This window comes from Helicoverpa zea, chromosome 5 (genome assembly GCF_022581195.2).
Source record: "Helicoverpa zea isolate HzStark_Cry1AcR chromosome 5, ilHelZeax1.1, whole genome shotgun sequence".
NCBI lineage: Eukaryota > Metazoa > Arthropoda > Insecta > Lepidoptera > Noctuidae > Helicoverpa > Helicoverpa zea.
The window spans coordinates 7,704,683-7,720,175 of NC_061456.1; the positions used below are offsets into that span (position 1 = coordinate 7,704,683).

A 15,493-nucleotide genomic window follows, 5' to 3' on the forward strand; every position below is an offset into this window, starting at 1 on the left:
ATGAAAAAATCGCGAGAATAATAGTATTTGAGTGACTACACAAACAGTCGAAGAAGCTTAAGAAAATTGAGATGCTAAGTACACTCGAGAGCTAAAGTTGGAACGATGCTCACCTGAACTGAAGTTATAAAATGAATATGCGAATGATAATCTGAAGAGAAGTTGGTGCCAGAGAAAGTTTGACGTTTATCTAATGAATAGGTTTTAAACTAAGAGTTGGATTCAAACAAACTGCGCCTTATCTTTCATCAGACGGACCACGTGGTTTTGAAATTGAAAAGGACGAATTAGACATGTTATCTCAGGACTAGATGGGCCCTACAGATATAAAATACTTGAGTGACAAAGAGAAACAGTTTCCCTGTAAGATATTTATTATTCGCCCTCATCGTTAAACGTCTGCAAGATAAATGGAAGGTATAGAAAAAAGCTTTGAGTTTTTCTTTTCTCACTAATTTACAAAGCTGAGATTTTCCATCTTACTTATGCTTCTATTCAATCATGTTTAAATCTGTACCAATTAAGATGAAAGAATAAATATCACTCGAATGTTTTATAGGTATAGATATGAGGGTAAATCGGCTACGAACATGTGGTTTATTCAATGTTTAATCTTGTTCTGTGTGATACAAAAGGAATGGGTTTACTCAAAGCTAGATTTTCTGCATTCACCTTCCTCTCAACCACTACGGGAATGTAGGGACGGCACTTCCAAGAATGTATGAAATTTTTGTGCCAATCTACCGAGCCACTGACTCGATTAACTCCAATAACAGTTCTAGTAAGTCATGCAAGTAATCGTTGTAGGTACTATTGAAACTGTACTAACCGCCTTTCTGTTATACTTTTTTCAATTCCAAGTAGAACAGCTTACACTATAAACGATACCTCATTCATTCATGCATGTCAATAGTTCGTATTTTTATTTGCTCCGAAATATTTATTTCGGATGCCCTCCAATATCAAGCAACATTAATCTTAATTTGTGGCACTATAAATTATTTACAAATTGTAGTATTTCGGGTACTTAGCCTTGGAAGGGTGCTTTTTAAACGTTTATAAAATCGATATTGAATGTTGTAGTAAAGTTTATGGCAGCCGTAATAAGGCGTGGCTAAACCATGGTTTCCACTGAGTAATGTGACACGTTATAGTGTTATATTTCATGGGAGCCATAGTAAATCAGCTCCGTGATTATAGGATGGAAAAATAACATTGAATAAATGGCCGTCCTACTTAATAATTTAAATGAGGTGTTGTTTATGCAAACTATTTATTATTTTAGCACATTTACGTCGGGAAAGTCACGAGTTTATTTAAATGTTGTTTTCTATTTATTTGAATGACAAATTATTAATATTACCAACATATTAAAGCCGTGCCTATATATTTGCCGAATGTATTTCACCCGTATTTAGTACATCTCATTATGTGCACTCAAATTAATTGTGATTAATGATGTATTAATCAAGACATATACAAGCAATAATAAATGAAAATATTAGCGCTTGCAAAGTGGGCTAAGCTTTTATTTTTAATCAATCTTACAAAAACATGGTCAATTCGTTTGATAATATAATAAATAATATTTGTGGCCTTATTTTTTCGGTATCGATATCGTCATATGTCTGCCGAAGCCCCAGCCAAAGCGATGTTTACGTTTATTTTAGATACATGTACGGTATTAATCCATGCTTTGATCAAGATAGCTAAAAATAAAACGTTGTTATTTGCAGCGGATTTAGATGGTAGAATTGTTAAATACATGTATAAAACCAATCAAAACCTAGATTTAAACGAACGGGCGTGGAGACCGGTGGAGGGCAATTCATCCTTACAGCTCTTTTACAATGATGGATTTTGGTTGCGTGCAGAAATACCGAGCGTATGCTCTTATACGCACATTCTCGGCTAGAGTTTCAAGCGTTGTAAGAAAACTTTGCGGGCTGTGTGGTGTCCCTAACGGTTAAGAGACTTAAAATACATACCTAGACTAAAGCTAATTAGATTTTTTTTTTGTTCAACAGATATCTCGTTCAGGCGCCCGGCGGGTGGTGTTACAGCAAGCGACGCCGGCGATGGCGGGGCGGTTCCGATGCGAGGTGTCGGCCGACGCGCCTACCTTCCATACAGAAATACGATCAGCACCCTTAGAAGTCGTTGGTAAGTATCATATATATATATATACAAATATTGTAATATAGGATAATTTGAAACCGGTTTTAATTTCATACCTAAAAAAATACTCGAATAAGCAATAGAATATTTCAATTTATTTGGAAAATTATTGAAAAGTTTTTGATATGGATTTCCTTAATATGTATTTCCTTCACATAGAGCTTATCCTGCTGCAATTTATTTCCATTACTAAGAATTTTAATTACAATGAAAGATATAGGTTTACACTATCTTATTAATTACAATAGATACCTAATGACAATTAAACACATTACAGTTAACGAATTTGTAATTACATTTTTCCTTGTGAAATATACATACATTCCATGATATTACACCATGATATAGCCGCTATGACGTTAATTTGGGTTTATCTATCATAATAATAACAAAATAATCAGAATAATAAGATAACAATAGCTGTAACTACAGTATCTAAGTGAATGATGACGACAATTCCCGTATCGGAAAGTCCGGGGGATCGAAGCCAGATTTAGTGAAATCAAATCATTTCTCATTATCACAGCAAACAGCGTGGGTGTAGTTATTTGGGAGCGCTCTTTGAGACAAAAATGAAAGTCATTACAACATAGCATTTAGCTGTAGGATTTTGGCTTTACGTTTTATTGATGGAAGTTTAGAAAATTGACGTGGATCTAGAGGTATATTGTGTCTCAATTATAATAGTCAGTTTTCGTATTTGGCGAGTTACAATGCCAATTTACCAATGATTAACAAAATTCTCGGTTAAAATCATACTTTTTCCCAAACCCAAAAATATTCCTGAACAAATTCCATTTCAATCTGAAAGTTATCATTTGGGTGGAAATAACCAAAATTATCATATTTTAGGAATATTAATGCAGTGGCCGGCCAGCAATTGGCGTGGGATTAGGATTACCATAACTTGGCCAATTATTGAAGGCAATATATAATGACATTGGAATCTCAAATTAATTTTCACTTGGGAAATATGTCGGTTTAAATAGCACTCAGGACAAAACAACATGAATAGAATAGAATAGATTTATTTATTTGCATAAAATGTAGGTAATTTTATAATTAGGTGTTACAATTTTATTTGACCCATGTACATTCTGCCTAAATGGCATGCAAAAAATAAGACTTATACTATAAAAAACTATAATCTAGGTATCACTTATAACTATATTAATTTAACCTAAGAACAATAATACTGTAAACTAAATTGAGTTATCATTAATTAAATCGGATACAGAGTAATAGCATTTTTTAATAAGTAAATTTTTGAGTGTGTTTTTGAATCTTCTTAATGGTAGCTCTTTTATCATTTTTGGTAGATGGTTGTAGATTCGAGGAGCCATACCCATGACACTCTTTGTCAACAAAGAAGTTTTATATTTACCTAGATATAACTTATCTTCATATTGAGATCTTAGACATGTGGTTCTGTTTCAAGTCGGGAATAGGTGGTGATTAGTTTTTACAAAAATAGCTATTTCCAATATGTATAGGCATGGGAAAGTTATGAGGATTCATGTGTACTTCAGTAACAATACAAGCAATTTTCCTTAAATAAAAATGTACTTTTGTACAAATGGCCTAGGTTTAGCTCTTATTCGCCAGTAATGGGACAAAAAACCTTTACCTTGTGACAGTAAATTGGGTCGAGAGCCGGACGGACATCGCTAAAGATGCTCTCCAGCGAGTTAACGTTGTTCCAGAACATTGAACAACATTACCAACACGGTACCCAAACAAAAATACTCAGTTATAGTCTAGACATTAAAGCGAACTTCACCAACTTACAAGGTAATAATATAGCCAAAGTTTTCAGATTAGCCATAAAGTTTGGCCCGATCATATTTCTATAGTTTGTTGTTCGCAAACCTAATAACTTACTCTGAACTTTAGTTTTAATTTGGCATTCATTTTGAATGTATCATTAGCTCGGTTGCTTTATATAGCTCCGTAGGAGTTAGAAAAACGTTTTAAGTTGGTACAATGTCAAGTTTTAATAATCTGATTTGAATAGCTGATTCAGTTTTAATAAGTCAGTCAGTTGGCAGTCTTCCCTTGCTTGCACGTATATGTATAGTATTAAATTAACCTACGGTGGAATCGCATCAGTAATATATAATGTCGTAGGAAGCACATCATCATCATACTTTAATACGCTAACGTGATTGAAACTTGGAGTTTATATGTCATCCTATCATGTCTTATATGTCTTCCTTTTATCGTTTAGTTTATGCAGTAAAAATTGCAGCATTATGACTCTTTATGGAGAATCAATACCTGTCACCGAAGCTACTACATAGATGGAATATCTCAGTACATTATTGTTACCAGGTGCTCTGTATTATAATTAGACTCACCACACGTAGCAGATAAATCGGATGATAGTTTAATCTTAATCAGATTATTTCTCCGTTTGTCTGCAATTAAATGGCTATGTTTCCGTTCGCCAGACTGCTATCTCAAATGGAATAGGACTTCCATGTTCCATTTGGATTATTATTTACTTAATTGGCTAATTTCGAAGCGTTTAGTACATGTTCAATGCAATTCCTAAATCAATTGAACTATTAACCGATAACATATTTACGTACGCATGATAAAATGTTGTTTACATGTTGTTTGTACGTTGACAAGTCCTTATGTCCTCCTCCATTGTTCTATTTTAATTGTTTCAGCACCAAGTATAAGAGCTAATTTTAAAAGGCATCTTTAATTTACAGCTTAATTCGCTTATTTAGCGTAGGCACAGTCAATCAATTGATGATTTTATTCCTCAGTATCTATCCATTCATGGCAATGTCATGTTGTCAGTTAACATGACTTTCCTGATCCACTTTCATGCATATTGACTAGACTTCAGGTAACCGAATCGTTGCAGTAGTTCGTAGAATTAATTACTAAGTAAAAGCTGTGACTGCTGAGTGGTACACCGCGATGCTAAATCCGGAACGATATCTGTTGGACCTTATTATCAGTAACATCTGAAGCTTTGACTTCGTTTACATCTTACTGGAGACTTTGAATACAAGTGGTTTGTGCAAGAAGTTTGTGATACGATTAATGTTTAATTTCATGCGATTTATAGTAGATTTTGTGTTTTTTATGAAGTTAATAAGAGAACAATAGAATATCAATTGTGTCTCGCGTGGATCCGCGCACAAATTGACATTCATGCAGGGGGTTAAAGAGTATTTCAATACTTGAAGGATTAATATGAATTGATTGATTATTACATTATACGCACAGACTTATTTTGATGTTCATTCTAAGAACCAAATTATTAAAGATCGATATTTGTATCTCTTTTTCATTGAAATTCTATGAGATAGTGAGTACATAAAGTACCTACATATGTTGGTTCCAGTATATATGGAATCCAGTCCTTTTCAGTCACAGTTACAGGACAGAAAATACGTGCAAATTTTAAATGAACTGTAATTTTCTGTTTCAAAGGATGGACTAATTTAACAGAAAGGTGAATAGAGAGAAATAGAGTAGGTATGCGTACTTCTATGAATTAGCTTGTTACTAGAATGTTACTCTAATTAAATTTTCTTTTCATAAAATGAAATAAACGTTTTTATTCTCAGACATGAAATGAAATGTGTCTTTTTTGAATGCTTGTTTTGTGGAATCTATGTTTAGAAAATTCACACGCCTACTTTTAGTACCAATTTTTTTTCCATTTCATTTTCATTTATGTACAAAATACCAATGACACTGTAGGAAACAGCTAGCTACCAATATTGCTTATGCTAAACTCCAAAAGACCTACTATCGATCAACATCCATAACCGTCAAATATGCACGGGCTTCATTAGCTAATTACCGAAGCAGTTTATTTAAAACCGAACAAATTGTTCCGTAAACCTCGTTATCGGTATTTACATCTATACTAAAATGTCGTCGACGCTCAGTTGTTTACCGATTTCATTTGGAACGGGGCTGCTACTGTTCAGGGTCACGCGACAATTATCCAACTTGGTACTTCAACCAGTCACTAACAATATTTCCATTATTGAAGATTAACCTGGAACTACTGTTGGTTGTCATAACATCACGTCTGTTTTCAGTGAAGGATTTGGGAGTAGGTTTAAGCTTCCTGGTAAAAAGTGGCTTATTCGGAATCAATGTAGGCCTATCGATTAAATTGAAATATTATATACTTATAGGTATGTCACTTTACTTTTACATCATTCTTTCGATGGAATTTATTTCATCCTCAGAATCTAGGTTATGATTCAGCTTAATTGGCTTCAGATTTTCCATCTTACACCTTCAATTAAGAAACAATTTTGCGTCACTAAATTCTACGCAGACATGCAAAAAATCCAATAAAGTTAATTTGCAAGTCTTCTAACATTTTTCCTTTCCATTTTTCCGTTCTTCATTGTCACATATTCTTTTTATTGGGGCCTGACCCTTTATATCTCGTTTGAAAACCGTTTATTAAAAGTTTTACTGGTCTTATCAGCAGTCTTGACTGGGAGTATTGCGTTGACGTGACACGCACACTTAACACGCATAATCCGTTCCTACGCGGGTACGTATAACAAGTGGGCGAAAGGTTTTGGCATAATTGGCTTAAAGCTCAGTCAACATAGTTTGCTTGCACGTACTAAGAATAGTGGTGTGTTTACCCAAGAATGTAGGTTGTACCTAAATAGGCTGGAATAAAGAATCACTGAACAGTTATCTTAATTGAGACGTAGTCAATAACTGTTAGCATTCACTATTTTAAGACAGCATAAAAACGAAACACTTTAAAGGCAAATCAGTCTCCTATTCCCACTGAAATATTATGTTTTCATGCAAAAATGCAATAACTCAAGCAACAGAACTGTAAAAATACATACAGCGATCTGTTAATACATTTCATTTTAAGTAAATACGATAGAAATAAAACTACGGCAGATTGATTTTTTTATCCAATTTGAGCGCTTTGCTTGTTATAGCAGATTAAATAGAAAAACCACGTAAAGCTCTGAGAAGTTTTCACAACAGATTGTAGAAATAACATTTCATTTTGAACCAACGCGGCGTAAACTTTGTGTCTTCATTTTGTTTTATTGCAATTCCTAAGATCATCGCCATAATATTTTATAGACATTGGCTTCGTAACGAAACACGAAACTTAGTATTTCCTCATCGTGTAATAGAGCCCTTGGGCTCCATAACGCTGTGACTTACTACATTCGCGTACCCCTCTAAATTATAGGGCTTTACCTGTTCCGTCATGACGTGATTCTCCGCCATGAATTACGCCTGACGAGCTCATTTGTGTGCCGTGATTCCGCTGTACGGATTAATTAGCTTCAAAGGATTCTTGAGATCTGAGAGGCGCATTTTGAATGTTCCCCGTAGGTATAATGTGAGAAACGAAGTTAACCGGATAGGTACGTGATAGTTGCGAGTAGGTATATCCTACGCACATCCTTATAATTACGGTGAGATTAAATACATCACGTATTCCCGGAGCGTTCGTTGGTATTTATTTATACGCTGTGGGGAGGTTTGATAAAGTAAAACAAATCCCTTGATATAAAGAGATTTGATTGTAAGCGCCTTGATTTTTTTCCTATCTGGAACGCACGGCATGACCCACAAAGGGGAGTAAACAAACGTGCCATAAACACAGCTGCCTGTATTAATGTGATAGCTCTGAACAAAGTACACCTACAGTTTATTTAATCATAACCTTTATTTATCACGGCCGAGTAAATACTTTTTGGAAACTTCCAGCTAGTATTGCTGAAGTTGTGTATTTTTACCTATTAACCCGTTAACAGCCAGTATGACTGAACATAAATAACACTGGTAAAGTTTTTCTTGTTCCCTCATTTACCTAAATGTTTACACACGATGATAAAATATGTAAATATCAAATAATGCAAATCACTTTGAGTTTTAATAGAGTATTAACATAAAATTACCATTCAATTTGCCATATTTCTAGGTATATAGGTGTATAAACTAGCAATGTGACCTGCGAGCTAAACCTTTGCAGGCATTACACAAACTACGGCATGAAAGCTTTTGAGTGTTCCCCTAACGTGGGTTATAAAGGGAATTCCATGTTTTTGTCGAAACCAGACTAGCACATCATCTTTCCTCATTCTATGAACGTAATGTCTATGAACGTAGCATAGACGCGCAATTCTCCAGAGTCACCCAAAACTGTATAATGTTAACCACGATGAAGAGATAATTAGCAAAATGTTACAGTTATCAAAATGCCAGCGGAGTGGTTAGTTGCCTATAGTTGAATGTCAAGCGCCGGCAACCGCTTGACATGTAAAGTAACCTCGTTCATTAAAAAATTTAACCATGTACGTACTAATTAGTGTAACGACGTGACTCTGCGGTGAGTGCGTTCGCAAACAGTACAACACCAACATTTTCGCGAATTGATAATGACCCTTGTCGAATTTCCAACGAATTGTCGAATTGAGAAAAATCTAACTTACCTTAAATATAGGTAGGTAAAACGTTTAAAAATATAAGTGTAAAACTATCCTCTTAAATGGCATTTCAGTTTTATGAAACGGTATGCTAATATTGTCATACCATGTCGTACAAGATAAGCTGGTGTTGGAATCTTTCCAGCTGCGGCACATTTTCTTAGTCAATAAAGCTTAATAGTGGCACATAGAGGCTGGCTTGTCACTACTTGTGAGGCTGGATACAAGCTGGCCGGGAGCTTTTGTTATGGTACTATGAGAGAGACCTGTATTCGACAGAAAGCCATTCGGCTTACATAATGCATGCAGGCAGCTCCTCCGAGTTTGGCTGAGCCCGAGGTTGCTAATTTGGTCGTTTACTGAGCTTACACACCGCGCTTGTATTGAGCATACAAGATGCTAAATTGAATATTAATTCGAAATTTTCATTATACAGTATAAATAGCTGCCTCCGCAAATTATGGATATTCTCCTCATTATTCTGAACCATTTGTACCTTCAAAAGCAAACTGAATAATTTCGATATATTAACCGAACCTGAACTTAACTTTTTGGCAGGTTTTTTAATAGACTACATAGACCACCCACGTTAATCACCCACTTACATAACCTACTGAACGATAATAAACCTCAAACTTTACATAAAAGTATAGTTACGTGATAAACTTAATGTTCTCAAAACCGATTAAGGCTACGATATTTATTATGATGTGCTTCACCATTTAGGAAGATATTTAAAAAGTTTACCAGTAAGGAAAAGCATGAAGAAGGCTTTGTTAAATGTAATTTTTCTTAATGTGCAGAGGCTCCTGAGTGGGGACCTAAGCTGGTATCGGACCGGTCATGGTACGGCGTGGGGTCCACGCTGCGAGCAACGTGCGCCTCGCCGCCCGGCCATCCACCAGCCAACCTGACCTTCGCACTAAATGGACGAGAGGTGAGAATAAAGTACATATAATTTAATTAATATCCTTCTCCACAAGAAGAATTACTTTAAGTAATTCCTTCGAGACTCCCACGCCGAGGGCATTTCGTATTGTGATTGATGTTTTTATATGGAGTCCCACTTCACGGGGCGCATGATGGATTGTGTAAAAATAATGTCCTTCAAGCTGATTTTGCTCAAAAGCGACTTAGAGAGATATTACATTAATGTACAAGGGTAGACATAAAACAATATACCTACCTCCGAATTTATGTTTTATGTAGAGAACGAAAGGCTACTTCAAAGAAAATGATCCACTGTCTGACCGTTGTGTTAGCTAACGCTGCCAACTTATTCCTTGCTATTGTTTAAGAAGGTAATCTATACCGTTAGATTCCGATAGTTAGTTAATTATTTGTAGTGTAAACGAAACTTAAGAACGATCCGTTCAGGAGATAGAATGACGCGGGCATGGAAGTGACCTATTTCCCTGAGCAGACTACGAAACTGTAGGATTCGGAGTGATCGTAGAGCCACTTTTGAATAAATTGCCACTTTCCTTTGTTTTAATTAAACTAGGTTGAGAAAATTAAATGCTAACAATTACGTTTTGGGAAGCTGAGAAGGCAATAAAACCATCCACCTGTATTGTTTTGTGTAACGGTAACTTCTTGATGTTTGATGTTAAAATCAATATTAATTCTGGCGGTAGATAGCGGCTGAAGTCAAAGATAACTTAAGTACCGTGTTGTAATAATAACTCAGATGGGTCAGTAGATCGATGTTTTATTAATATGGATGGAAGGCAATGCTCGTAGGCGGTTCTTTTATCGCCAAATAATTTGATTTAACATCAAAGGCAGCAATTTATATTGTGCCTCCATCACTGTGTTACCTGCTATAAAAGTGTGAATTAAAAGGCCGAAAAAAGAGACTTTATTAAAATAGTTTCTCTCATGTGGATAATACGCACATGCAGCCAGTTGTGCATTTTTTCTCTACACCCATAGTGAACTTGCTCTTTGAATTTAATTGTGCCAAAGATACGTAGGTTTTTTTCTGCTGCTCCATAATGAACCACCTCACCATTGAAAATTTAAAACAAAACAATAAAATTTGTGTTAAGATTTGACTACATTTTATCATTTGAAGCACTCGTTTAAAAAAAAAAAAAACAAAATTCGTACGCAATTATCACATTGGCATAGACAAGGAACTAGGTATAATATTGAGGAAATTCTTGTTTGATAATGTGGGAAATTGCTAGTTTAACTAAAATGAAGGCCACGCTTCAGAGCTACAAGGAGCACTTAGCTCGAAGCACCATCTTGCGACTGGGATCACAGGGGCACATTTATTACAAAGTTTAGTATCATCTCATTACTATTACCTTACTCATTTTTGAGGTGTGCAAATATAATAATAAAGGTACGTTTTGAATGCAAGCTGCCGACTGCAACTGCCGACCGCCGCGACTGCATTAAAACCTCAAATTACAGTTTACCGCTTTCTTCACTGATATAAAAACTCTGAATCTTTTTTCGACACTTCAGTCGATGTCGCGATAGTTATTTCTATCTTCATATTTTATGATTATGAAACACGTAATGAAGTTCTACAAAAAATATTCCGGAATTCAAATCCACTCTTGAATATCTCTATTTTCGGTATTGTTGAATTGAAAAAAAAACTTCAAACGCATTTTTTATTTGTTCAACAATGTGATACGTTATTTAAATTAACAACACGTCAAATTGCCTTCAGGTATTTATTACTATAAATTTTCCGGTGAGCAAAGCAAGTATTTCTCTGTCAGGTATTACATTGAAAGTGACGTTAAAAAAATGCGTTTGATCATCGTCCAGCGGACAGCTACAGACAGGGGTCTGCCGTGTCCAGGCCGAACAATGGACCAGTTCCTACTCACTTCACTTTGACGCCAGCGTTGTTTTTGCCGCCGTCACTGCCCGCTGCGTAGGCGAGTTCATTAATCACAAAACAGCTCACAGCTATATAAGCTTCCTTTATCTACCGTGGAGCCGTGTAATATCCGCAATATTTTCCGCTCAACTGTATGCGTCCCAGAATTATATTACATTGTATCTTCCGCAGATCGACATGGAATCTTTCTTCCACGAATTGCCGCCGTGGTTCAAATGGGATCCGCCGCCGAAGGCTGAGACCACGACAACGGAGATGCCAGACGACGATGTGAATTTCAATATATTTCACGACGAAGGAAACATACAGTATTTAGACGAGTCGTACATAAATCTGCATAAAGAGGAGATAAGGAGGCCTTCGAAGGAGAGCCTGAAGCCGGCGTTCGAGAGGACGGGTCCAGATAACAGGCTGCCTTCGGTGGGGGAGGTGTCTTTCGTGGTTCGGAACGAGGCGTTCGAGCGTGGCAGTCTCCGGCTGACCTGCATAGCGAGCATATACAACCTGTACGCGGCACGCGCCGAACTAATTTTCGATATGGAGCAACCAGAGGTTGCGTCCGTGCTCGGCGTCCGTAATAGCGCAGTAGGTAAGTGCAATCGATACTTGTGTATAGCGACTCCGGCTCGCGAAATAGCGCCCGGATTAAACACTACATCCGTATTCTGGTCATCTTGGTTATTCCGTTTTTACTAATGAGGGTAATTCCAAAAATTGTTTTTTTTTAGTTCTTAGATTTTATTGTGATTTTGTTTTTGTCATGTAGTTTAAAGTTTAAACATTCTTGGTTCAACATTGAAAATATTTCAATGCTATGTCTTCCAGTAATAATAAAATAGGGAGGTTTAGTGTGATAAATATAACTTTTGGTGGATACCTACCTATCTAGTAAGATAGTTCAATAAACATTAGTAAAGATTATGTAACAAGAAAATAATGTATAGTAGGTAGGGATAGTAACCGGATAAAAATAAAATTCCAGTATCTACGTCATTAAAATTTTAAAACCACTTAATCCGAGCTTAGTGTCGTTTGTATTAACATCGAAACGTGATGTATTTTAGAAATAGAATACAAAGGTCGTCTACTTTGCTACGGAAGGACTATGAATACCCGTGCATTGTCCAGTAATGCGGTTTAGAACTCGGTTCGACCCCGTTTGCCGTTGGCAAGGCTATAAATAGGGCATTAAGCATTTTTCAATTTATTTTTAAACACACGTACTTATTGTACAAATGGGTTTAGTTAGTTTTTGTGTAATTAATTTTAGACATGTTTGAAAAAATTAAGAGTTACAAAGTATGAAACGTGCGTCATTAGGCTTGAATTCAATAGTCACATAAATATAACAACTTTTAATGTATTCATTATTACAAACAGAAGTATTAGGTATCATTAGCATTTACTCAAAAACTTTTTTGTAGTTATGATTGTTATTCAAATATTAGTTTAGGAAAATTTCGAACTATTATTACAGACTACATTGGGGCATATACTTATATATTTAAGCATGTTCTGTTGTATTAAAATAACTGTTTTAATAATATAATTATTTTGTTTCAGATTCAACATGCCGTAGTCTTTATCGAATAGTCACCACCCTTATCCCGCTGTTGTACAGCGTCCGGTAGTTCGTTCAACAAATCATATTAATTAAGTACAAAATTATTTTTAAGTAATCGCTCTTCGTGTACAATCTCTCATTATGTACAAATTCATTGAACATATCCTATTTCATGAATTTATTATTTCATTAAACCATGATGACTTCCAAGTAAGTATCCAAAGATAGTGATGTGACTATCATGTGTTTTATGTTATGTTTAAAATTATAATATTTGTTCATATTCCCCTTAGTCATAGGTCGAACAGGCCAAACATAGATTTAATAAACTGAATTAATCTGAAGATAAGATTAGATGAATTAAATGATGAATTATAGTAGAAGTTGTCTTAAATAAGAAAAGCCAACTGTTACCTTACTATACCTAAATTATATTTTATATTAATGGTTTTGATGACACATCTCAACGTTTAGTTATTTATCAAAACCAAGACAAGACGTTTTTACCTGTAAATATTATCATACTGTGAATAGAAAAAATCTGGTGTTTTAATAAAATTATCTTCAAGACGTAAAACGTTTCCGCTGTCACGGACTAAAACTATTTGTAAATAATAATGTGATAGCTAATAATTAAAATTACTTATAATAGAAAATCTGTTTCGAACTATGTAATACCTATGTGAAACTTATCTTCCATACTTACAAAGTATCAACGGTATATTAATTATAAAGAAAATTTAATTTCATTATAAGTTGGGGCATATTTTTTACCCTTGACAAAGACTGATGAGTAAAGATTAAAGCGAGGGAGATACATGTCATGTGGTTCTGTTCTCTGTATATAAAATTGTTTTCTACTGAAATCTCTACCGTTTTATTGTTAAAAATATAATAATTTTATCGAAAATCTCCATTATTTATGAAAATGGAGATTACTATCACTTTTTAAAGAAATTTAAATTTCGGACGTGTCAATAAGATTAGCTATCTGTTACTAAATATTTGTAAATAAATAGTAATACTGTCTAAAAACTATGTAAATGAATATGAATGAATAGAATAAAGGAATATGTTGGATTTGTCTAACAGATAGTTTTTATTTCTTTGTTTTTAAGCATGAAGACAGGCCCCACGTGTAATCTGGTTTTAAGGTTTGGTAAGTCGTAGATTAATTAAATATATTTTCGGAAAGTTCTGTTTTCCTTAATTAAGGCAAAAAGTAGGTAAGATGTGTATGTTTGCACACATGTTCGTACATCAAACAAATAACGTAAGATTGAGGCGATATTGATAACGATAATTTTCGTCCACGCTAGTATTTAGGCAGAATAACGATGTAATTTCCCCTTGGAAGAGTTCCACCTAAGCCTCAATCAATCATAGTAGGAGATTGAGTCCACAATAAACAGTAGAAAATCCAGCCATTATCCTTATGTAGAAAATCATTTATTGAGCAGTTATTGTCGGAGAAAATGGATTATTCAGCTTGGAATCAAGCGCGATGTATTAGTTGTACCTACTTTAATTCGCAAAGGTATGAACACAGAGATTCTTAGTAAAGATAACAGAATAACAAACTTTTCTCTGCACGTTTGTTATTGACAGAATGATGGATTAAACGTACTTTGTTTGTAATACGAAGCATATTAACGTTGTATTTATAGCTCGAAATGTACTTTTATTTTTATTAGGTATTGTGGTAATGTAACCGCCGGAAAATCCATTTACAAACATTCGGGTAATTCCGATACAAGCATATACTTATTACATGACCGCCCCCGGGCAGGGTGAGCTTACCCGCAACAAAACCAACAATTTATTTTCCAGTATTTACCAATGTCAGCAACCGGCGTGTGGCGCTATTGCTAAACCAATAACAATCAGTTACCCCGTTCTAAGGCTTCGGCCGACACTATTGTCTGGACTCTTCGTTAGTCGCTCGGATCTTTTCATTTACCCAGTTGCATTGATTGGACCAAATCCATCACGGCCCACAGAATCCCTTTTTGCCTGCCTATTGATTATTCCCCCAGTTTCGTGAAAATGAAACTTTTGTGAATTGACGACGGCGCTCGTGACCCCTAACTAACTTTGAACTCAATAGAAACGGTCTTACGGCGAAATCGAATGAAAAATTCATAAATTATAATGCTTTAGTAATAACAACGTGAGTTCACAAGTTAAACAGATTACGGTAGGAGTAGGGTTGTGTGAAAATTATGGACTTAGAAAATAAAGGGATGTTAATTCAGTGAAAGTTTAAATAAATCCACAGTCGGTCTTAAAAGGAAAGTTGAAGTTTGTTTGTGATAGCTGCGGCCGTGTTTTGGACAGCCTCGGAGAAACACTCGTGAATGGCAGTTTAAGAGTAGGTATATTCCGAAATAATGGGTGCGTAATAAAGCATCGTAGCGAAAATGT

The 15,493-nt window shown here is 35.2% G+C and overlaps 1 protein-coding gene across 2 annotated transcripts in view; it reads left to right on the forward strand.

The window, feature by feature from the left end:
- LOC124630383 overlaps window positions 1-14,158 on the forward strand; it is a 45,982-nt gene extending 31,824 nt beyond the window's left edge. For both annotated transcript variants that reach the window (XM_047164264.1, XM_047164263.1), the window contains exons 4-7: window positions 2,028-2,163; window positions 9,443-9,576; window positions 11,677-12,094; window positions 13,069-14,158. In XM_047164264.1, coding sequence (XP_047020220.1) covers window positions 2,028-2,163; window positions 9,443-9,576; window positions 11,677-12,094; window positions 13,069-13,136 — 756 coding nt within the window. In that variant the 3' untranslated portion in view covers window positions 13,137-14,158. The remainder of the gene's footprint in view (window positions 1-2,027; window positions 2,164-9,442; window positions 9,577-11,676; window positions 12,095-13,068) is intronic.
- Window positions 14,159-15,493: the final 1,335 nt, after the last annotated feature.